Source organism: Colobus angolensis, unplaced genomic scaffold (assembly GCF_000951035.1).
Source record: "Colobus angolensis palliatus isolate OR3802 unplaced genomic scaffold, Cang.pa_1.0 Scaffold19, whole genome shotgun sequence".
Lineage (NCBI taxonomy): Eukaryota > Metazoa > Chordata > Mammalia > Primates > Cercopithecidae > Colobus > Colobus angolensis.
This window is the reverse complement of record NW_012115043.1, coordinates 12,566,826-12,592,269: the sequence shown is the minus strand read 5'-3', so window position 1 is coordinate 12,592,269 and position 25,444 is coordinate 12,566,826. Positions and strand designations below refer to the sequence as shown.

The window sequence follows — 25,444 nt, the reverse complement described above, 5'->3', positions numbered from 1 at the left end:
GAGCCACCGCGCCCGGCTTCTTTTTCATTTATTAACTTGTTTTTATTTTTTTTTAAGACTGAGTCTCGCTCAATGATGCAGGCTGGAGTGCAGTGGCACGATCTCGGCTCACTGCAACCTCCGCCTCCCAGGTTCAAGTGATTCTCGTGCCTCAGCCTCCCAAGTAGCTGGGATTACAGGTGCCCACCACCATGCCCGTCTAATTTTTGTACTTTTAGTAGAGACGGGGTTTTGCCATGTTGGCCAGACTGGTGTCGAACTCCTGACCTCAAGTGATCGCCCGCCTCAGCCTCCCAAAGTGCTGCGATTACAGGTGTAGGCCACTGCGCCCAGCCTCTTTATTTTTAGCCATGAAGTTCTGCCACGTTGCCCAGGCTGGTCTTGAACTCCTGGGCTTAAGTGATCCTCCCACCTTGGCCTCCCACAGTGCTGGGATTACAGGTGTAAGTCACTGCACCCGGTTCTAGGTCTTTTTTCTAATTCTAAGAAAGTTTTACAGAGAGCTCTGAACAGCACTGAGGAACACAGGAAATCTGTGTCAATGAAGCTGTCATGGAACACAGTCAGTGGAAACAGCCATTTTCCCAGACTCCAACAGCCTGGAAAACCCAGGCAATCTCCTCTGTGTCACTAGGTGGCAATCCTGCGTCATTAATAAGAAGAATGACTTCTTTTTTTTTGTTTTGTTTTGAGACGGAGTTTCTTGTTGCCCAGGCTGGAGTGGAATGGCACGATCTCAGTTCACCGCAACCTGTGCCTCCTGGGTTCAAGCAATTCTCCTGCCTCAGCCTCCTGAGTAGTTGGGATTACAGGCATGTGCCACCATGCCCGGCTAATCTTGTATTTTTAGTAGAGATGGGCTTTCTCCATGTTGGTCAGGCTGGTCTTGAACTCCTGACCTCAAGTGATCCGCCTGCCTTGGCCTCCCGAAGTGCTGGGATTACAGGTGTGAGCCACCACGCCTGGTCTACTTATTTTCCTTCTGTCTACGCATTTGAAGTTATTAAAGTCTACTGCTGATGTGTGGTAGAAATACTATACAATGGTGTGAGACTGCCCATCTTTTCCCAGCTCCGCACTCAGTAGTAGTCACACTGGTAGCTTGAAATTGGCCATGGGGAGAGAATTTTACCCGAGAAACTGGTAAATGTTACAGTTCAGGCCTTTTCCTCAATGGAGTGCCCACTGTTTACCAGAACACTACCATCCTACCATCCTCATGCTGCCCTCACAACAAAACAGCCTCACTCATGTCTAAAAATGCCTTGCCAACTTTTGTTTCATTATTTCCTTATTGTTAGTATTTTTAGAGACAAGGTCTTGCATTGATGCCCAGGCTGGGGTACAGTGACATGATCATACCTCACTGCAGTCTTGAACCCCTGGACTTGGGCCATCCTCCTGCTTTAGCCATCTGAGTGCTGGGACTACAGCCATTTGCCCCATTTGTTTTATAATAGCTATGTAGAATTTAGATAATTTTGGTAGTTCTGGTACTTTATGATACAGTATTTGTATTTCTAATAAACATCACAGAATTGAAAGTTGTGTTATAAAAATAATTATTTCATTGAGATAATTTTTTTTTTTTTTGAGACAGAGCCTCACTCTGTCACCTGGCTGGAGTGCAATGGAATGATCTCAGCTCGCTGCAGCCTCCGCCTCCCGGGTTCGAGTGATTCTCATGTCTCAGTCTCCCAAGTAGCTGGGATTACAGGCACCTGCCACCATGCCCGGCTAATTTTTGTATTTTTAGTAGAGACAGGGTTTCACATGTTGGTCAGCCTGGTCTCGAGCTCCTGACCTCGAGTGATCCTCCTGCCTCAGCCTCTCAAAGTGCTGTGATTAACGGCGTGAGCCACTGTGCCCAGCTAGATAATGGGGAGTTGCAGCAAGATTTCAGACTTTACAATAAGTTATTTTTCCTTTTGACATTTTAATAATAAAGGCTCATTATATATAATATATAGTATTTATATATATAATATACATGTTAGTATATGGTTATAAAATTATACATCACTGAGCAAATCCAGTGTTTCATTATATGTAATTTTGTCCAATGTAATTTAGTTTTCTTATTTTAGGGTAATTTGTACACATCACTTTATGTGTCTATTACCAATTAACATAAATACACGAAAAAGCTGACCTACAGCAACTTCTTTTTGCACCAGGTTCTTTTTTCTGAGTAGGGCAATCACATTATAACCCAGAAGCAAATAACATTTCCTGATGAATTCAGCACACTACATCCAGTTTGCTTTGTGAAAACTTGCACTGCAAGAGTCCTGTATTAGTGACCAGAGAAGAAACAACTGATCTATTTGCCCCAAGACATTAGGATGTCAGCTGACATTTGAGTCCTCACGGATGGCTGCTGAATCTCACAAGGTGCCAAAAGTCCACAAGAAAACAAAACCCCAAATGACATCAAAATGCAACTGGGCTAGTTAATTCCCTCTGCCCTGGCAATGTCCATCCTTTCCACGGGATGTTCACTGTTATGATGACTGCAGCTGAGATGTTTAGTTAGAAAGAGACTGTAGAGGCCAGGAGTTCAGGACCAGCCTGGCCAACATGGCAAAACCCCATCCCTACTAAAAATTAGCCGGGCGTGGTGGCTCATGCCTGTAATCCCAGCTACTTGGGAGGTTGAGGCATGTGAATCACTTGAACGTGGGAGGCAGAGGTTGAGCTGCAGTGAGCCAGGATCGCACCACTACACCCCAACCTCAGTGACAGAGTGAGACTCTGTCAAAAAAAAAAAAAGAGAGAGAGAGAGAGAGACTGTGGACTAGTGCGGAGCCGGAAGGAGTTTGTGACTTTTCTTCTTCAAATTGTCCAAAAGAGGCTCTAATACCTAGTGTATGTTACCGTTACCGCAGAACTGTGTGCCGCTGATGCTCTGTGCCCATGGAGAACAGGCACAGCTGCCAAGGGTGTGTGTGTGTTGGGGGTGGGCATCTCCCTGTCTAGTCTCCTTGTTTTGGCTTCCCTAGGCTGTCCATTCCCCGCATTAAAGCCAGCAATGCCTGAAGTGTAGACCTTCATGGAATCCACAGCTCTAGGCAGGCCAGAGATTTGAGTTCTTGAGAATAAAGCCACTGGGCCAGGGAATGTCACCTTTCAACCCTGGTAGCGCATTAAAATTTCCTTGTGAGACCGACCAATGAATAACAGTAATGAGACAAATACAAAATAACTTTCAAATAGCACTGTGCTTTATAGCACACAAAGCCCTTACTTAACCTTTAAGAAAACTCTGAGGAGTGGGTTTTCAAAATTATTATATTATTAGTATCCCTATTATACAGGTGAAGACACCAAGGAGTAGAAAGATTAAGTGACAAGCCTGGGGTAGCACACAGAAGGCACATGGCTCAGTAAATATTGATGAATAAAAGAAAAAGTAATGAATGGATAAACCAGGACTCACATCCTGCTCTTACAGCTGCAAATCCTGTGCTCTCTGCACTCTAAATGCCACCTTTTGCGAATTTCTCTGTAGCTCCCATACCTCCTGGGTGGGTGTGCCTCGTCTATGCCAAGGGGAGCTGGGATTAAGCTTTCGAATATCACCTCTTTGTTCTGCAGATGTGAAATGTATGTCTTGAAATTCCAAGAAGGAAAATAATGGCATTTTATTCCACTGGCCCTTAAAAATCTGCTGTGTTCCAAAAGGTTGAATCTATAAACATTACTGGAAATGTGGAGATGGATGCCAGGAATTCCTCAGCACCATGTCTGCCTGGGCCAGGATATGGCTGCTGCTCCCACAGATTATGGGTTGAGAAATATTGCTGTTAGACACTTGATGGAAATTTTAAGCCCCTTGAAAATATGACTCCATTGGGAGGATCTTGACAAGAGACACAGAGGTAGCATTTAACTATTTCTGTTGGCCCCTCCTTTGTGGCATGCCCAGAAGCCCCACTACTGAGCACCTGCAAGACTTTTCTGTTTTTCCAACTTCTAGTTGGATTAATCTCTGGAGTATCTTGAAATTTCCTGAAGTTGTCCTCCCACAAAATGGACCACAGGATTAAAAAGGTTAACAGACATTTCCAGTCTGGGTTTGAATGCTTCCAAGAATGAACTGCAGGTAGATTATGTACATTTCAGTTATAGGAGGGAAAATTATGAAACACAATGGATAGTGAGATCAGAGCAAAGGTGGATGGATGAACTGTTCTGTGTATTTTTTTGAGACGGATTCCCGCTCTGTCGCCCAGGCTGGAGCGCAGTGGCGCAATCTCGGCTCACTGCAAGCTCTGCTTCCCAGTTTCATGCCATTCTCCTGCCTCAGCCTCCCGAGTAGCTGGGACTACAGGCGCCCACCACCATGCCCGGCTAATTTTTTGTATTTTTAGTAGAGACAGGGTTTCACCATGTTAGACAGGATGGTCTCAATCTCCTGACCTCGTGTTCCGTCCACCTTGGCCTCCCAAAGTGCTGGGATTACAGGCGTGAGCCACCGCGCCCGGCCTGGATGAACTGTTTGTAAGATTCTTGCCTAACCTCTTCTCTTTCCTTGAGAATCAGGAAAGATCTTTGACCTGAGTTAGACTTTTCAAAAGCTATACTAATCGATGGCAAGATCCTGATTCCCACTGCAGATCTCTCAGTGTTTCCAGGAGAATGATAATGATAGCTACCATGTGCACAAATACTGCAATGCAAGGGTAAAGAATCCAGTTGGGATGGTAATTAATTTAGTGAAACCTTCATGCTCTCTTAAAACAACTGATTGAACCTAAAATAAACTGATAAAGACTTGCCTGAATTAACTTGAGGTGCTAATTATATCATTTGATTTTATCCATATTACATGATCCAAAATAAATTACAGAAAAAGTGCATTGAGGGATGAGAGAGGAAGGAAAGAGAAACCCAGAATGTGAAAGCTAGGAAAGAAAGACCATAGTAATCCTACTTTTATAGACTGGTTAAAGTCAAGGTGACTGTTTAGAACTTTGAGGTATATAGGAATTTTCATATTTATGGAAAAAGTACAAACTTGGGATCCTAAAATTCCCTGCATGCTTCAACAGCCTCCTGTGGGATAAATGCAATTCAGGTTTTTATGGCCAACACGAAGAACCTGTTAAATTTAGGTAACCATGGGGATCCGTAAAATGCCACATCCAAAGTCTCTGGCCACATTAGACACTTTTAATTTTCACCTTTATGTGTTTTAGAAAATAAATACAAGAAAAGGCTCAGCCCTTTGCCCAAGGTACTGTTTTGTAAGGAATGTTTGCACAGCAGTTTTAAGGTTACAAAGAGGAGGCTGGCTAAGACATAGCGTGCCTACTAATCGTGTTTTACATACAAGGAAATCTTACTGCCTAGTAGACAGGTGTGAAGGTGTCCTCTCCTTCCGGCCTCATGGCCAGCCTCCAAGACAGCACGACGTGTACCCAGTCTTTAGGCCTGAAGGCGGCAAAGGGTGCGATAAGACTTAAATAGGGAACCACATGGCAGAGGGCTGGAAGGGAGCAGCCTTGGTTAAGACACAGTGTTCCTAAATTGCCTACTTTTGGCTGACAGATGCTCCCAGCTGGCTGATGTGCAAGTCTGCAACTTGCAAAGTAGGCTGGAAAGATGGTTTTGCTTGCCAAAACTAAAGTAAGTAGGCAGCTAGCAGACAGAGCTAAGAGATCTGGTGCATTCTGTTGACTGCTTTTAATACCCTGCCTACTTTGAGGGATCAAACTGGGCCTAGGAGGGTGACTTAGTGATGCTCACCCACCTGAAAGGTGTAGGTCTGGGTTAGAGATGGAAAATCCTGTGAGCCTAACAGCACCCTTGCAATTCACCTTCACATGGAGGCTTCCCTGGCTTTATCAATCAGACCACAGGTGCCTTCAGACTAATGGTTTTCAAAATGTGGTCCCTGGATCAGAGGATCACCTGGGAACATGGTAGAAATGCAAATTCTTAGGCCCTACTCCAGACCTACAGAACCAGAAACTCGGGAAGTGGGCCAGCAAGCTTTCCAGGTGATTCTAGTGCACACTTGAGTTTGAGAACTACTGGTTTAGACCAAGCCAATCAGGTCAACCACAGTCATGACAACTGCTAGGATATAGCTACTTACCCAAGAGTGGGGGGTAGTGGAAGGGAAGAGGAGAGGGAGACACAGACACACACACACACACACACACACACACACACGCACGCACGCACGCACGCAGAGAGAGGTCTGTATAAGGGTGGCATCTACTCTACTGATGGCCGTCTGTGTGATAAAACTAAGGTGCTTTCAGCTGGGTGCCGTAGCTCACGCCTGTAATCCCAGCTACTTTGGGAGAACAAGGCAGGCAGATCACGAGGTCAAGAGATCGAGACCATCCTGGTCAACATGGTGAAACCCCGTCTCAACAAAAAATACAAAAAAATTAGCTGGGTGTGGTGGCGGGCTACTCAGGAGGCTAAGGCAGGACAGTCACTTGAACCCAGAACATGGAGGTTTCAGTGAGCCGAGATCGCACCACTGCACTGCAGCCTGGCAACAGAATAAGACTCTGTCTCAAAAACAAAACAAACAAACAAAAAAACCAACTAAGGTGCTTTCATATTTGTAGCCCAAATGAAGAGAGGTAAGACTTGCCAGGGAAAAGGAACGCTAGGAGAGAACATGGTAAAGTTCCTAAGAGCTTTGTGGTCTTTAGAAGGAAGCTGCTAAGGCAGGAAAAACATCAAATAATAGGGCAAATAGGGCATAAAGGTTAATGGGGCCGGGCACGGTGGCTCATGCCTGTAATCCCAGCACTTTGGAAAGCCGAGGTGGGTGGATTACTTGAGGTCAGGAGTTCGAGACTAGCCTAGCCAACATGGCGAAACCCCGTCTCTACTAAAAATAAAAAAATTAGGCTGGGTGCGGTGGCTTACATCTGTAATCCCAGCACTTTGGGAGGCTGAGGTCGGCGCATCATGAGGTCAGGAGATCGAGACCATCCTGGCCAACACAGTGAAACCCTGTCTCTACTAAAATACAAAATAAATAAAATAATTAGGTGGGTGTGGTAGCACGTGCCTGTAGTCCTGGCTACTCGGGAGGCTGAGGCAGGGGAATCGCATGAACCCGGGAGGCGGAGATTGCAGTGAGCCGAGATCATGCCACTGCACTCCAGCCTGGCAACAGAGCGAGACTCTGTATCAAAAAAAGAAAAAAAAAATTAGCTGGGCGTGGTGCTGGGTACCTATAATCCCAGCTACTCAGGAAGCTGAGGCAGGAGAATCACTTGAACCTGGGAGGAGGAGGCTGCAGTGAGCCAAGATTGTGCCACTGCACTGCAGCCTGGACAACAGAGCGAGACCCTGTCTCAAAAAACAAAGCAACCAAACAACAAACAAAAAGGTGGATGGATGGCTGCCCCCCTCAGAGGAAGGAGCTGTTGCTTCTCTTCCTGCACAGGTCTGTTTTGCATTCCTACCTCCTGATCCTCATTTGAAACTTCTCCATGGTGCTAGAGACAGGAGAGACTGGAAAATGGAAGTGGGCCTGAGAGAGGGGAAGAGAAGAGAGAGTGGGCGGGAGCAGGCCGTTACTGGTTTTAGCAGACAGTCACTCCACCACGGAGAGTCGTGCAGAGCTGGAAGATTCCTTACAAGTCTCTAGTTCAACCTCCATGAAGTGACGGGGGTCCTCATCATCATCACTCTGTCACCGTCATCACCACCCTCAAGCTAGAGTTACGTGAGTAGACTCCTGCCAGCCAAGTACCATGCTAGAGATTTTACGTATATTATTTCTAGTCCTCCTGACAACCCTGCAAGCTTCATGGCATTACATTAGTGCTTAGACAAGGAAACCAGAGGGTAAGCAGCAGGTCCAGTGTTAGAGAGACCTCTCTTCCCCTTATCTGACATTTGACAACACTACTCTGAACGCTCCTGCCTGGTGATCCCCATCCAGCCGGTGCCTGGATGCTCCCAGGGACAAAATGCTCTTTACATGCGAGGGCAACTCATATTTGGGTTGCTACAACGTTCTTCCTTTACTGGAGCCAAAATCTACCTCCTGGCCGAGTTCACTAACTGGTTTTCAGCTGGCGCTAGTTCCATCCCTATGACTCCACAGGACGTGTCTTAACCCCCTTTTAAAACTGATAGCTCTTCTAATATCTACACAGAGCTTCAGGCATCTTCACTTCCTCCGGCTAAAAAGCCTGGATTCTCTTCACCACTCTTTATTTATATACTAGAAAGGCAGAGAGGCTGTCACTGTAAAGCCACAAAAACTCATATTCTTCAACAAACATCATATAGAACACTGGGATGTTATTCTTAATGTTGCTGAAGACTCTTAAAGCTGTTGTATTTATGCAGGCACAGACCCAAATCAAAAGCTCCCTTATTCCTCAACCATGCAAGAAAGCACAAAGAGGTCGCAGAGTAACTGTATCTGGGGCCAAAGGGCACCCATCTTCTGATGTTTCCAAGCTGAGCCTTCTCTGGAGAATGAAATGAGCTGTCTGCTATTAATGTGGCTGTACCTTTAGAAATGCCAGCCACAGCCCCACAGCCTTGGCTCCCGGAATACAGCACTGAGGTGGAAAACTGAACTTTAGAATCCTGTATTGACAGCCCCCAGGAACCTCTGAACCCTTGTTCTGAATGATGGAGATGGAGCTTGCCAGCTTCATCCACGGGATGTGAGAATCTTACCCTGCAGCTCCCTGGTCTGGGACCTTGAGGAAATCCAGGCTCTCTGGCGTCTGTGACACTCGGTCTGAACCAGTAGACTGCTGCTGTGGCAAGGGCGGGCGGGCCATGGAGGTGTACAGGCTTTTCTGACTGGACCTCTGGCTTCCAGGAGCATCGGGATGTGGCACAAACTGGTTTCTGATGACTCCGTTCTGATGGTATCCTAGAGAGAGAAAGAGAGAAGGAAATAAGGCTTACATTTTTGGCACCTTTGCCAAAAGTCTCTCCATGTTTCTTCCACGTACTACAAGGAAAGCTTACTTAACTTCTGAGTCTCAATTTCCACATTTGAAAAAAATGGAAGGCATCACTGCTAACACATTGTGAGAATTAGAGCTGATTCACTGTTCTCCCCATTCCCAGGCTTTACTGAGGTATAACTGACAAATAAAATTGTATGTATTTAACACGTCCAACAATGCATGGTCAACTTCCCGGCATGTGCCCGGAACACAGCGGACACTCAGCACATGCTTGGTGACAATAGAATCCCCAGATTTCCTGGGGTTCAGAGCCCACAGGAGGGAAAGGTAAGCTTACAGCTGGCTGGGGGACACCTTCTTGGGCCTCAGAAAAATTATGAGGTTATGACTCAAGAGGACTGGCAGGCAGCTGTTTAAACAGCTGGACATCCATTTTCAAGGGGTCAGTCTTGGGCATCCACTGCAGGAGCCTGCTGTGTGAGGCAGAGGGGGTGCTCTACACAGGCAAGGGAAAAGTGGCCACCCAGTTGGCTCAGTCCGGATGGAGCAAGCTCTCTCAGCCAAACAGCGATGTCTACTTAAAATCACATTAGCCAATAAGTAATGGGTTAGAGTGACAGGCTCCAAACCATGCGTCTTGGCTGACTCGGGCATTAGCATTCCATGCTACGTATGAAGAGGCCCTTATTCATTCTCCCACTGACAGATCTGGGCTGAGTGGAGAAAGAGAACAAGACTCTTCAAGGCCGACTGTGGTGAACCCCACCCAAAAACCTCTTCCAACCAAATTAAGAGAACCCTTTGGTACCAGTGGGGTGACCCTTAGAGAAGGACCAGGGGTTCAGTTCTGGCTCTGCCTGATAGCTACACTGATCATGAGCAAGAGAGCTGATCTTTCATTGTCTCAGTTCTTCACTAAAGAACCACGACATAGGTCTAGAATTTGCTTGGTGGCTTCCAGCTCCGACATGCATTTTTCTCTATATCCTTATTATTGCAGAAATAGGGTTCTTCCTGCCCAGTAATAATAGCTGGAATTCTTACTTTGAACCCTGGTTTTCTCAGGGTGGAGCTTTCAAGAGGGTGGCTCTTCATCCAGCCATGTCTCTAGCAATTTCCTTCCACAGGCCACCAGACCAGATCAGAACTAGACACTTGGAGCAAACAGCTGCCCTTCACCTTACCCCATTCCCTCAGTGAGTGACAGCTGAATGGGCTCCCACAGGGTCTGGGTGGAGGAGAGTAGAAGGATCTCACTTGCTGCCTAGGGTCCCAATGAAAGGAGAGGGGCATCTTAAGTGTGTGACATGCCCTTGGGATGTCACATGGCCCATGATAAAAGTGAGGTCCCCACAGGGGCCGCCGCACATGCTGCTCAAGATCCCCTTGTCCACGATAAGATCAGAAGTTAAGAGTAAGCATTTAGAAACGTTCATGGCAGTTTGACAGATCTATTTCATGCCGGCTGCATCTTATAATAAGAAATTTTGGCTTATATTTTATATGCTTTGAAAATTCTTCTTCTACTAATTCATTTTTATTGTATCATACAAATGTATGGTTTGTGACAGACTGGAAATTTTTTTAAACCCCTTGAAAACCCCTGGTCTTCCACCACAGACAGTTTGAGAAGCACTGGTTGAATGGATCCAGGTCCCACTGTCTCATTTTATTGATGAAAGAACTGGCACTTAGTTGGGGAGTGCTGCTCAAGGTCGGAAACTTTGTGGCCTGATTCGATCTGAGGCTGCTTTGGCCAACCTAGCTGAGGCCAGTGAGCGTTCCAGGTGGACTTGGCCAGAATTCTCCACTGGAACCAGTGCACACGCAGTAATATGGTACTACAGGGCTTCTCTTAAGTTCCTCTGTGCTTGGATTTTCTTCAAAGAAAGGAGGAGACAGAGCTGGGTCAAGGCAGGACGGGGACTCCAAAAGAGACGAGAATTAGTTTCTCACTGCTGGGCCCCAGTGTCCATACTTTAGCATGCAATGGTGAGATTCCAGAGACTTAAGAAATGTCTTTTTTTTTTTGCCGGGAGTGAGGGGGCGGGGGTGGTGGATAGGGAGGGGAGACAGAGTCTCACTCAGTCACCCAGGCTGGAGTACAGTAGTGTGATCTCAGATCACAGCAACCTCTGCCTCCCAGGCTCAAATGATGTTCATGCCTCAGCTTTGAGAGTAACTGGAATCACTGGTGCATGCCACCATGCCCAGCTAATCCTGAGACAGGGTCTCACTCTGTTACTCAGGCTGGAATGCAGTGGCATGATCATAGCCCCCCAGCCTCCCACTTCAGCCTCCCGAGTAGCTGGGATTCCAGGCATGTGCCACTATGTCCAGCTAATTTTTATTTTTTATTTTACGTTTATTTATTTTTGAGACAGAGTGTTGCTCTGTCACCCAGGCTAGAGTGCAGTGGGGTGATCTCAGCTCACTGCAATCTCCACCTCCTGGGTTCAAGCAATTCTCGTGCCTCAGCCTCCCAGTAGCTGGGATTACAGGTGTGTGCCACCATGCCTGGCTAATTGTTATATTTTTAGTAGAGACAGGGTTTTGTCATGTTGGCCAGGCTGGTCTCAAACTCCTGGCCTCAAGTGATCTGCTTGCCTCGGTCTCCCAAAGTGCTGGGATTATAGGTTTGAACCACTGCACCCAGCTGCAGCTAATTTTTCAGAACATTTTTATAGAGATGGGGTTTTGTTATGTTGCCCAGGCAGGGCTCAAACTTCTGGTCTCAAGCAAGTCTCCTGCCTTGGTCTCCCAAAGTGTTGGGATTACAGGCATGAGCCACCGCAACCAGCCTCAAGAAATGCTTTTTACTCCTTATCTAAGACATTGGTACAAAGAATTCTCTTGGCTGGGAAGATTGGAATCAAATAGAGTCTCAAAATGACCCTATCAGACTTAGAATCCTAAACTGCTTAATACCAAACACTCTGGGAGCAGTTTTTTATGAACTGAATTTTGTGAGCGATGGAAAAACATTAAAAGATGTTATGTATTTCTGCAAGTGTTCTGCAAACACTACACAGATTTTTAGAGGCAGAAAGTCTAAGATTCTGGTTGAGAGTGTATGGATCTGTCAGTTTTATTTTTATTATTCAAAATGAGAGGCCAGGTGCAGTGGCTCACGCTTTTAATCCCAACACTTTGGGCGGCCAAGGTGGGAGGATTGTTTGAACCTAGGAGTTCAAGATCAGCCTGGGCAACACAGTGAGACTCCATGTCTACAAAGAGTAAAAAAATGAGCCAGGTATGGTGGTGCGTGCCTGTAGTCCCAGCTACTCAACGTGCTGAGGTGGGAGGATCACTTGATCCAGGGAGCTTGAGGCTGCAGGGAGCTATGATCGTGCCACTGCACTCCAGTTGGCCAGCGGAGACCCCATCCCCAAAAAAGAAGAGATGAACATGAAATGTAAGCGTAAACTTTTAACAATTTTGTAATGCTCTCAGGTATTACTTTGTTTTTTCAAACAGGCCTCCTGAATCCTAATCTCAGAAAATAAATAGAAAACAAATTTCTTCGAATCAGTCATTAAGCTGCTGTAACTTCCAAAATACTGTGCAGTGGCCCCCTCCCCTCCTTATCCACGATTTTGCTTTCCACTGTTTCAGTTACCCATGCTCAACTGTGGCCTGGAAATATCAAATGAAAGTTCCAGAAATGAACAATTCCTAAGGTTTAGGTTGTGTGCCATCTCGCTTAGTCCCGCCAGGATGCGAATCGTCCCTTTGCCCAGCCTATCCATGCTCTGTGCACTACCCCGTCATCAGTCACTAAGCAGCCATCTTGTTCTTCATAATGGCCCCAGGAAGCTGGCAATTTGGATATGCCAATGAGAAGCCATTAAGCGCTTCCTTTAAGTGAAAGGGTGAAAGTTCTCAACTTACTAAGGATAAAAAATCATGCAGAGGTTGCTAAGATCTACAGTAACACGAATCTTCTATCTGTAACATTGTGAAGAAGGAAAACAATTTCTGCTGGTTTTGTGGAAAACTCAAACTGGAAAAGTATACATAGGTTTTGGTAATATCTGCATTTTCAAGCCCCTACTGGGGGTCTTGGAATGCATCCTCCAAGCATAAGCCGGGGCTACTGTAGTGGTATTTGGCCAGAGCTGGGTAGTGGTGGTGTGGTTAGACCTGACAAACTCCTATTTCCGTAAAGCAGCATCCTGTGTCTTAAAAGCTGACAACAGTCTAGTTGTCACGGACAAGAACTCCTTTCTCTCTGTCAGAAGCCTTTCCTAAGGGAGTAATATTTCGAAGTAATGAAATCCAGATTGCGAACTCCGCCGCAGTTCGGTCTCACTGACTCCTACTTCTGAATTGTGAGGCCTCCAGCAGAGTGGCTGTATTGTACAGCTGGCACTGAAATGGTCCATGCCTGGTTAATATGTGTGCATTGATTTGATGATGGGTTTCTTCCCAAACATATTTTATGTTATGGGTCCAGATTTAGTGGTCCCAGACTATGGTACATGGTTGGCTTACCTGGGGGAGGAGGGGCCGCTCTCATTGGGTAGTTGGCATTTTGAGTCCCACTGGAATAACCTCTGTTTTGGGTGGTGTTCCTTCTGGTAGGGCCTGAAACAAACAAGCAAGACAAAGTTAAAATCAGCACTACTGGTTGGTTTTATGGATCCTCGTGGTTCTTTGCATATGGAAAATTTTTGAGAAGCTTGGATTCCAGTTCTCAGGTGGATCTGCAGGAGAACAGCTGCAGCGGAGAAGGGGCAGTTGAGGGAAGTATGTAATGGTAGCTACTGGGTGGGAGGGGCTGGAGGATAGGTTTCTAGAGGTACAGTTTTGAAATGTTAGACCTTTTAAATGTGGCTTTTAAAGAAGGGCTGATCATCTTACAGAGGTGTTTCTATTTTTGCAGACTTTTTGAGACAGATGGAACATTTTAACATTTGCATTCATGTTCTACACGCTAAGTGGCTGAGCAGGTTCACTAACGCTGCGGATCAGCGGGGTCGGCAGGAAGCCCGTTCCGGCACTGACTGCACGCCTGCCGGTGTCAAGGGCCTTTCCCGCAACAGTGTGTGTTCTGCGGTCCTTGAACTAAACACAGAGACCACAAGGAGTAGAAGCAGACTTGTACCCTTGACACAGACATGAAGGAATTAGGAACAAGCTGGGGCCAAAGGAACACACTGTGGGTCACAGTCAGGGCTGGACAGCAGGGCCAGAGGAGCCAGAGGAGATCTCTGCAGAGACATCTATGTGAGGGAGAAAATCAATAAACAGGGTCTCGAGTGGAACAGGAAGGAAGGTAGGATGAAACCAGCTGGAAGAGGGTGCAGAGGGAATTTCTTATCAAGAGAAGAGCTGAAGAATAGAGAAGGGTAGGAGGTGACAAGGTGCACACTGCAGACACAGCAGAGGAGCTATAACTCTGGGGCCTGGGAGAACCAACCACGTGGGACCAGGGGCAAACGGATGTGGCCTATTGGGGACTTCCCTCCCAGTACCTAGGCCACTCTCCCCACCCCAAATAAGATAGAATCCAACACCTGTTGGGCAGTTTCCACTCTGGGGCCCGCTGCACACACACAGCCTGCTGGTTATTTGCAGCCTTTCTTTGCCCGGCTCTGTGCCCTGGGGTCTGAGTCATATGGACAGCCAGGCCTCTGCCTTCCAGTGGGGTGAGGCCTATAGGCCAGGCCAACAGGAGGCACTGGCAGGAGACTAGAATGTCAGGAGGGAGGTAGGGGGACTTCATGTGCCTCCTTCCTGCCTACAGCCTTCAGTTCACCTCCTTCCTCCCTCTGCTGCTTCAGGTTTGCATATAACAATGGTCTCCTGCTGTTCCTTTTCCCTGGGTCCCTACTTTGTTCCCGAAACCCTGTCCACATCTTTTTCTTGAAAAGTCTCTTCAGAAGCCCCCGAAAAGTTGCTGTCTGTTTTCTGCAAGTACTAACGGATACACAGACATACACCAACATTTCCTGAGTGGTGGCTCTACACATATAAAAATATGACGGGCTGGGCATGGTGGCTCACGCCTGTAATCCCAGCACTTTGGGGAGACCGAGACAGGCAGATCACAAGGTCAGGAGATCAAGACCATCCTGGCTAACGTGGTGAAACACCGTCTCTACTAAAAAAATACAAAAAACTAGCTTGGCGTGGTGGCAGGCGCCTGTAGTCCCAAGTACTCGGGAGGCTGAGGCAGGAGAATGGGGTCAACCCGGGAGGCGGAGCTTGCAGTGAGCTGAGATCCGGCCACTGCACTCCAGGATTTGAGAAACTGCTAATTAATTAATCAATTAATTTTTGAGATAGAGTTTTGCTCTTGTTGCCCAGGCTGGAGTGCAGTGGCGTGACCTTGGCTCACTGCAACCTCCGCCTCCTGGGTTCAAGCAATTCTCCTGCCTTAGCCTCCCAAGTAGCTGGGACTATAGGCATACGCCACCACACCGTTAGTTTTTTGCATTTCGTAGAGACAGCGTGTTGGTCAGGCTGGTCTCGAACTCCTGACCTCAGCTGATCCACCTGCCTCGGCCTCCCAAAGTGCTGGGATTATAGGCATGAGCCACTGTGCCTGGCCTAGAAACAGTTATTTTACACATGGCATCTTCATGTGTGTGATCACACACACAGGCTAAATTTTAGAACAATATCACAGTATACATAGCATATATTATTCTATGCTGTGTATCATAAGTTATAAATATCAATTATAAATAGAAAAAGAATCAAAGGCCAGAGAAGGAGTTAGACTGGGGTTTGAGGTAGTGCATATGTCTGTCTGTGTGTGTGTGTGTGTGTGTTTGTGTGTGGTGTTTTATTTCTTTTTCGTCTTTTTTTTCTTGGAGACGGAGTCTCGCTCTGTTGCCCAGGCTAGAGTGCAGTGGCGCGATCTCGGCTCACTGCAAGCTCCGCCTCCCAGGTTGACGCCATTCTCCTGCCTCAGCCTCCCGAGTAGTTGGAACTACAAGCGCCCGCCACCTCGCCCAGCTAGTTTTTTTGTATTTTTTAGTAGAGATGGGGTTTCACCGTGTTAGCCAGGATGGTCTCAATCTCCTGACCTCGTGATCCGCCCGTCTTGGCCTCCCAAAGTGTCGTCTTCTTTTTCTTAATGAGACAAGGTCTTGCTCTGTCACCCAGGCTACTGCAGCCTTGACCTCCCAGGCATAAGCCATCATCCCACCTCAGCCTCTCGAGTGGCTGGGACTACAGGCGTGCACCACCATGCCTGGCTAATTTTTGTATTTTTATTTTTGTGTGTGGAGACAGGATTTTACCATGTTACTCATGCTGGTCTAGAACTCTTGGGTTGAAGCGATCGTCCGGCCTTGGCCTCCCAAAGTGCCGGGATTATAGGTGTGAGCCACCGCGCCTGGCCCAGTCAATTTCTTTAAGGTGGCGTAGAGGATGATGTTAGTATTGTGGACAAGATCTGACTGGAAAGAGAGGGGAAATCTGAAGCTAACGAACTCTGATTTGTTTTAATCACAATATTGTAATGTCAGGTATACTGATACATAAGTACTAAGTCCCTCAGAAACTTTTAACCTGCCCATTTTCCTTGCTGTTGCTTTAGTTTGAAATGTTCCATTCTGAAGAAAGCCTGAGCCCCAGGAAGCAGAAGGTGTACTGATTCTCGGCCCCCACATCTGTGCACATGTTTTCAGCATTTGCTCAGGAGACTCGGGTGAGCGGCGGCAGTTCTGCCTGCAGGGCCTGTGGAGCACTTACGGGAGTTCTTGGGCAGTCCAGGTCCAATGCTGACCTGCAGCACTTTGTTACTGGGCTTGAGGACAGCCAGGTCCCCAAAGCCTTGGTGGAACTGCACTTGCCGGGAGCCCCCCGCACTCCAGGGACCCCAGTTCTCCTTTTTCAACTTCAGTTCAAGCCTGCAAAAAGCACACTGGGGTTAATAGGCCGAAGGAAGCAGTGAGAAAACGGTGCTCAGAGATCCTTCCATGGAATTCTGCTGCTGGAAAAGCATAAACATGAGGCAAGACCGGACAATCCACACCGGGGGCAGGGCCCTGAGGATGTGCACCCCATCCATGGGGTGGCACCGTCGCTGCATGACAATGAGCCAGAAGCAGGAGCATCCGGGGCCTGGTACCATGAGACACCAGGTGGTGAGGGAGGTACACCTCGCTAATGTGCCAATGCCACTCTGTCAGGTGGCCTGGCCTCAGGGGCACCTGCTGAGGGGACAGAGGAAAGAGACAATTTCCAGGTCACACCACTGTGCTGTCAATGTGCTTCCAGCTATTGTCCCTGCTTCTGTGCTTGTGGAGGACTGACAGATGCCAGACACAGGCCAGCTTGAAGACTCTTTAGCATAGAACCTGGCTTTGTTTAGTCCCGTCCTGTTCTTGCACCATGACATCCCACCCAGGGATGGAAACAGACACACTAGCAACCAAGATCCAAATAGAAGGCAGGATTTACCTGCAATTCCCAAACTCCCCAGCCGATTTTAATGCTTCTGTATTGCCTATATGCCTGCATTATGCAATCCTTATTCTGCTTTTAACTTATATTTTCTCATATCATAAGAAGGAAAAATCATAATTTTAAGTAGCTGCCTATTATAAGTTTCCCTCATCATGATATTAAGGCTTTGTCTTGGCCTCATTCTTGTAGCTGGGAAAAGATGGAGGATATTCCCATTTTATCGATGGGGACATTTAAAAAGAAAAGTTAAATAACTTTCTTTCTGTGTTTTAGACAGGGTCTTGCTCTGTTGCCCAGGCTGGCGTGTAGTGGCGCGGTCTCAGCTCACTGCAATCTCTGCCTCCTGGGCTCAAGTATCCTCCCACCTCAGCCTCCTGAGTAGCTGGGACTACAGGCATGTACCACCATACCCGGCTAATTTTTTTTTTATATATTTTACTTTTTGTAGACATGTGGTCTTACCATATTGTCCAGACTAGCTAAATAACTCTTACTCAGCAAATATGAGATTAGACGGTCAACAGTATGCCAGTACGGGGTCCGTTAGGTCATGTTGCCAAAAGAAATGAAGGTGAGGCCGGGCATGGTGGCTCAAGCCTGTGATACCAGCACTTTGGGAGGCCAACGCGGGCGGATGACTTGAGGTTGGGAGTTCAAGACCAGCCTGGCCAACATGGTGAAACCCCATATCTACTAAAAATACAAAAAACATTAGCCAGGTGTGGTGGTGAGCACCTGTAATCCTAGCTACTCAGGAGGCTGAGGCAGGAGAATTGCTTGAACATGGGAGGCAGAGGTCCAGCCTGGGCAAGAGAATGAGACTCCATCTCAAAAAAAAAGAAGGGAATGTGAGTCACCTACACAACACATTGGCCACCTACAGTCCTCAAGCCCCCAGAGGCCCTACCAATAAATAGGTTTTATTAGGCATTGGTTTGGGGAATGTATGCCCCCACCTCTGTCACTTTCATCTGCTTCCAGCCTGATTCTACTCCTGTCTGCTCTGCTAAATTAAAAAACTCTATTTTTGGGTGAGACATAAAAATCTGCCTTTATCTGCCTCATTCAGGAGATTTTTGTCTAAATGATAAAATACACTAGTCTATGAAGTCATTATTTCACAGAAATGCAAAAGTAACCTTTTCCAAGTCTGTGACTACTATCCAGACTGTCTTCTGCAGGCTCTAAGGTTCCACTGGGGCCAGCTAGACCCTACTCTCCTCCTCGCAAGCCTCCCCTAGCCCCATCCTGAATCCCAGGGGTGCGATCAAGGCCCCTTTTTAGCTACACGCAGGAGTTTGGGTCCCAGATCCGGACTTACGTATTGCTGAATTTCAGAGGTAGTTGCTTCTGGGTTTTCTCCTCGTAACGCTTTGCTAAGAGGCTTAGGAATTCAGTTTTGAAGACAGATTCAAGCAAACTGTCATACTCTTGCTCATGGAGAATAAAAATGTCATCCTGCATAGTACTGTAAAGAGATTGGACAGATACACTTGGTGAAAGCTGTGCTTCTGTTTACTCTATTTTTTTCTTCCATTTTAAAAATCCTGCAAGATAGTGCTAAGATTTTACAGTCTTTCTATAGTAATAATCTCTCAAACAGAAACCAACTACAATGAATTACATAATGAGATTGCTGAAATCTGCTTTCAAAGAAAGTTTATAGCCCAACAAAAAGATAATCAAAGTACTTTTTCCACGATTGTTAAAATCAGGAACTTAAGGACAATTTAGCCCATATTTTTAAAAAATCCATTTTCAAATCCAACTTGTGTTTTTAAGACCATAAAAATCCAGAAAGTTATGAATAGAATGCAGCTGAAAAGGGATAACTCTACATTTAAGTTCCAAGTTAGGATTAGTATAATTTATGATATGGTTGTAGCTATTGTAGTAAATTTGAACTTGAAGAATTATAAGCTCGGTTATCAACAGGGAAGCCAATGTCCTGGACTTTAAGGTACTTATTAAGAACCTTCTGGCAAACAGTGCTCTGCAGACACTGCAAGCCAGGAGCTACTAGAATGTACAGACACGTCCAGGTTCAGAGATGCAAAGGTCAGATGGACAAACAGCAAACAAGCAAAAATCATCACCTTCAAGCTAATGAATTTTGTCAGACAAGGAGAGAACACACCTTTGCAGGAACCACACGTTTGGACAGGGTGGGATTGTGGAGAAATTTATGCCTGGAGGGGAGCAGGTGTTAGGAGCTATAGGGTGATGGCAGAGAGATGCTGAGGCACACCCAGCTCCGAGGAAATGGCCTGGTGGTCAGGGGAGGTTGGTGAGACAAAGTTCTATCTTCAGGCCTGGCTAGGCTTGGTAGAAAGTGACAATGTGTGTAACTGAGAATTTGCATTCCCTGTTAGATTTATCACTCAGGTGAATGGGGCCACCACCCCAAATGCTGTAATATATAACTTTATGAGTATCTCCAAGGCAGTCTCTAGAACTGTAAAAACTAAATTCTCTTTTTTTTTTTTTTACAAATTATGCACTTTCAGTCCTCCTACAGGAAAGGAGCTTGGTAATCCACAGGAGAAAAAGAGGTTGAAGGAACCGCAGCACAATTGAATAGGAAGGCGTAGAATGGCAGCATGCACAAACCATGGGGGTGGGGTGGGGCGGTGCATGGAGTTCACTGGAAGCAAGAGGCCAGCGTCAGGGGAAAGGAGCTTGGCCCTTTCATGGCCAGCTTACTGAAGAGCAGCCAAAGTTTCCCTTGGATGTGAAGTCAGAACACTTTACCGTGGTTTATTTGGTTTACCAAATAATGGCCATTTGGGAGGAGCACTTGGTCATTATCATTACCCCAGATGTTTGTTTTCAGACGTCCCCATATCATAGCCATGCTTCTTGCCCACTCCTGTGATAGCTGGGATCAAGGATAAACCTTGACAACCAGTGGTTTAAACAACAGACAGTTTTCATCTCCATCAGTCAACAGTGCATGCAAAGGCAATTCAGGGCCAACATGCCAGTTCTACAGTGCCTGGGAACAAGCACCTCCTCCTTCCCTTTAAAGGTACAGCCAGCAATCCAAAACTCCAAAAAGCACTTATGAAAAGCTGCTCAAAAGAGCTCTTCCAAGTCATTTTGAATTAATAAAGTCGAAGGCTCCTAGCACCCTAGCCCAGGTGAAACAACACGGCTGCATTAGGTAGAGTGCATGCAACAGACCCGAGTAAAACGAGAAGCTCCACTTTTTGACCTTTGGGGTGAAGAATGAAACTCCTCCCTGTCTGGGTTGTTTGCTCGAAGCTCTCTTTGGCATGTCTGATCACGCCTGGTCGCCTGACTGAACTGTGGCAGGATGGTGATTATTCAGCAGGGCTGAATGAGCCCAGCACAAGTCACCTTGAGTGGTTTAATGGGCTTAGATTTATTAGGAGTTTCATTATTATCATAACGAAAAAAGCAAGCGGGCCAAAACTTCAAGGTCAATTATCAGCATGAATCTAGAAATGAGAAGAGATGTGTTTGGACACTTTGACTTTAACCATCAAATCCAAAATCCCCTCCCTTCAGTGATCCAGGCATTGGAGCTAGGCAGACCACCTTCACCCAGGCCAGGGTCTCAGCTCGTTCTGCTCTCCTCAGCCCAAGCTCCTGGACCTGAAAACAAAGCTTTTGTGTTTATTTATTCTAAAAAGTCAGACTTATCTTTGGACTGCACCCCTGACTTATTCCTATGCTGCAATTCCTTACAGATGTTTGACGCCGTACCCTGTGTTGAAAGACCTCTTCCTAGTCTCTGGTTTGGATCTGCCCTTGTTTTTTTATTCCTCCGTCTTTGTGGCTTACTGTTGTATTGCTGACAACACTAGAAAATCTTGTTTGACTCTCTTAACCAATATATCTTTTCACAGAAATGTAGTTACAAAACACCAAGGAAAGTCCTGAAGGAGTTTTTTTTTTTAAGCTGAAAAGGAAATTTCCAAGGATAGCCCTGCCTTTATTTAAGCTTTTACAAAAGTCTTTCCTGATTATGAAATATGCTGCTTTTAGTAAACTGGAAGATATGGAGGCGAATCAAGAAGAAAATAAACCTTGCCTAGAATTCTACCACTCAGAGAAACCAGTGGCACCAGTTTCAGAACCTTCTTAATTTCTCTGAGAAAACCTGGACGCAGGTGCAGGCCTCAGCAGTGATATGTCCAGCTCAAAGAAGCTTCACCTGACCTGCAGGTGCAAAGACCCACTCTCCTCTTTTGAGTCCCAGGAGTATCCTTTAAATCATGCTGGGAACACTTGTAGTAAGGCACATGTTTACTCAGCCGTCTGTTCCCCCTTCCAGAATGAGAGGAGCTTCCCGAGGCAGTGACTGTGCCTAATCCACCTTCGAAAACCAGGGCTCAGCACCAGGTAGGTGTTCAATCCCATGATGCTGACAACTTCCAGGGTCCCAGTGCTCACAGGCCCCAACAAGCCAAGATGCCAGTAATGCTTCAGGTCAGCAGGACAGGCAGTGAGGTGGGCTGTTTTTACTGCCAGAAAGTTTAGGGGATTCAGGCAAGGAAACATTCTGGGCAAGAATGTTGTGACCAGGGAGCTGGAGCCTCTGTCTAAAGCACCGTCTTACGGGTTGTTTTTCCAACTGGAGATAAGTACTGGAAAATCTGCTAACCCAGACAGACAGCCACACAACTTTTGGTCTCATCCTTCTTGTGGTCAGCTACCAGAATCAGAAGAAAAATGAGAAGCCTCATCAGAGAGCCCCAAATCAGAGCTTCCATGGCATCAAACTCAACACCTACAATAGCAAAGCCAAGAACATGGGTCATTACACCTGTGGTAATGAGTGGAATTGAGTTTTTCAAATAAGTTTCACTGCGTTTTTCAAATAAGACTGGGACAGTACTTGAACAAAGAAGCAGCTCTACGAGGATCCTTCAAAAACCCAGGCATGGCCTTCTGTCAGCAGCCACCATAAGCCTCAGAAATCCTGTGTCTCAACTCTGTGTTGGTGTGTGACCTCCTGACACTCTTCCCAAGTCTCCAATGAAGCCAGAAATGCAAGCATCAGTGTTTCACTTTAATTTTTATTTATTTATTTTTTTTGAGACAGAGTCTCACTCTGTTGCCTAGGCTGGAGCGCAGTGGTGTGATCTCAGCTCAGTGCACCCTCTGCCTCCAGGCTCAAGCGATTCTCCTGCCTCAGCCTCCTGAGTAGCCGGGATTACAGGCACACACCACCATGCCCAACTAATTTTTTTGTATTTTTAGTAGAGAGGGGGTTTTGCCATGTTGGCCAGGCTGATCTTGAACTCCTGACCTCAAGCGATCAGCCCGCCTCAGCCTCCCAAAGTGATGGGATTACAGGTATGAGCCACCACCGCACCCAGCCTAAATTTATTTAAATAAGGATTTTTCCTGATCAAATTATCCTGGAGTCCCTTTGACAAACTACAGTCTAATATCTCTCTGAGCTATTGGCCCTATTTCTACCTGTTGTGATCCTATTTTTTCTTGTAAATGAAAACTTCAAAAAAAATGTTAACCATAATTCAACTAGACATATATCAGTATGTTTAGAAAAGATAAAGACTTCTAAAAATTTAATGTCTACTGGAGGATTAGAAAAACATTTTATTATAGAAAATTCTAAATTGTAAACAAGTAGGATAGTAGGGCCGGGCACAGTGGCTCACGCCTGTAATCCCGGCACTTTGGGAGGCCGAGGTGGGCAGATCCCGTGGGCCCAGGAGTTGGAGACCAGCCTGGGTAACATGGGGAAACCCTGTCTCTACAAAAAATACAAAAATCAGCCGGGTCTGGTGGTACCTGCCTGAAGTTTCAGCTACTTAGAAGACTGAGGTGGGAGGGTCGCTTGAACCTGGAGGTCAAGGTGGCAGTGAGCCGAGATTGTGCCACTGCACTCCAGCCTGGGTGGCAAAGTGAGACCCTGTCTCAAAAAATAAAAAGTAGTATAGTAGAGTGAACCGCATGTCAGATTTCAAGCACCAATCCATGGATAATCACAATTATCTACAACTTCACTCTCCCCGCTTCCACTTTAAAATAACTTCCAGGTTATTTTAAACCAAAGTAAAGACTATGATATTATTTTTACTTGAGACAGGGTCTTGCTCTGTTGCCCAGGCGGGAGTGCAGTGGTATGATCATGACTTCTGCAGCCTTGACCTGCTGGGCTCAAGCAATCCTCCCACCTCAGCTTCCCGAGCAGCTGGGACCATGGGCATGTACCACCACTCCTGGCTAATTTTTACATTTTTTGTAGAGATGGGGTCTTACTATGTTGCCTAGGTGGGTCCCAAACCTCCTGGGGTCAAGTGATCCTCCTGCCTTGGTCTCCCAAAGTGCTGGGATTACAGGCATGGGTGGCTGCGCTCAGCCTTCATTTTATCCTCAAATGTTTCAGTATATATCATTAAAAGATAGTGTCTCTTTATATAAAATTAACCACAAAACCATTATCACACCTACAGAAATAAACAATAAATTCTTCAGACCAAATATTTAGTCATGCTCACATTTCCCTTGTTGTATCACAACTTCCACTAAATGGTTGGTTGGTTTGAATAGGGAGATGTAGGCCCACTGTGCATTGACATTAGTTATAAGAGTTAGAGATGGGCTAAGATCAAGCTGACAGGATACTTGGATAAATCGTAACTAGGAGGCCATATGTTAATATCATTCCAGCCAATAGTCAACTAGTCAATCTCAGAAATTCTGAAAAACACATACAGATGTTGCGGCTTTTTTCCTGAAGTACAAGACAACTGTTAAAATCCGTCTCTATGCCAGTACTGAAGTATTTTGAGAACACACACGCACGTTCAGTAGTCTGGTACCAGAATTAATTTCCACTCTGGGTTCGATTCTGCACACACATCACCCTCTGGTTGCTTTCCTGACTTGGTTCTGATTACTGGCCTAACTCAAGTATAAAGAAATGAGGGAACACTATTATTCATTTTGGCAAGTGTGAGGTTCAGTGACTGCAATACGCAGACATCACAAGTTCAAATGACTCACACTTTATTTTTTTTTCCTTAGAATCAGAAAAACTTTTAGGCTAAGTACCTCATTTTACTACAGTCTCTAAAAAGGAAAGACCACAAGAAAGGAACCTTCCAGATGATGAATACTGAAGAGGAAGAAGAAAAAGCAGCTGGTGTTACCATAAGAGATTATATCCCCAGAGGCTGTAAGAGAAGACAACAAACAAAAAACAATCAAAGGAAGAAATCTGAGTGTGAACAGTCCCTACAGTTCCCTGCTTGATGACCCTCTCAAGGACTTACCAATAAGAGTAAGTGTCAAAGTGCTCGATACAAGTGTAGCTCAAGGCCAGGCACAGTGGCTCACGCCTCTAATCCCAGCACTTGGGGAGGCTGAGGTGGGTGGATCGCTTGAAGTCAGGAGTTCGAGATCAGCCTGGCCAACGTGGTGAAACCCCATCTCTACTAAAAATACAAACATAAGCTAGGGGTGGTGGCCAACGCCTGTAATCCCAGGTACTCTGGAGCCTGAGGCAGGAGAATCACTTGGACCCAGGAGGCAGAAGTTGCAGTGAGCTGAGATCACGCCATTGCACTCCAGCCTGGGTGACAAAGCGAGACTCTGTCTAAAACAAAACAAAACAAAAGAACCACACAAATGTAGCTCAATGAGGGTAATTTATGGTCCCAGTCATGAGCTCTCCACCAGGGGTCTGAGGGACTGAAGACAGACCTGGGCAATAACCCGGAAAGTCACTCTCAGTACAGCGACTACACGTGCCCTAGAGCTGTGGTTCCCTGACCTTCACCTAGGGTGCCTGCCAAGCATGTTGTGGCCGACCTGGCTTAGTCCAGGCATGGCAGGTCCCCATGCGATGACAAGCAATGAGCTTCCTGTTGGGTTCCCAGGGCAACCTCAGGGCCCAGCTAGCTAGGAAGAGTGTGGCCAGCAGGTACTGCCCCACTCAGGTTGGGACCCAGCCAGTGAGCTGAATGTTCAGGAAGACCTTCTGAAAACCAGTCAGCGCCTAGAGCTTTTTTTTTTTTTTTTTTTTTAAAAAAAAAACCAATGGCCTGCCGGGCGCGGTGGCTCAAGCCTGTAATCCCAGCACTTTGGGAGGCCGAGACGGG

General features: G+C 46.3%; 1 protein-coding gene across 1 annotated transcript in view; it reads right to left on the bottom strand.

Annotated features, from left to right (window-relative positions):
- MYO1E (myosin IE) overlaps positions 1–25,444 on the bottom strand; it is a 239,527-nt gene that overhangs the window by 8,142 nt on the left and 205,941 nt on the right. The window contains exons 23-26 of the mRNA XM_011940493.1: positions 18,664–18,810; positions 16,626–16,783; positions 13,413–13,505; positions 8,677–8,878 (exon numbers count right to left, since the gene is read on the bottom strand). Of these exons, the coding sequence (XP_011795883.1) occupies positions 8,677–8,878; positions 13,413–13,505; positions 16,626–16,783; positions 18,664–18,810 (600 nt within the window). The remainder of the gene's footprint in view (positions 1–8,676; positions 8,879–13,412; positions 13,506–16,625; positions 16,784–18,663; positions 18,811–25,444) is intronic.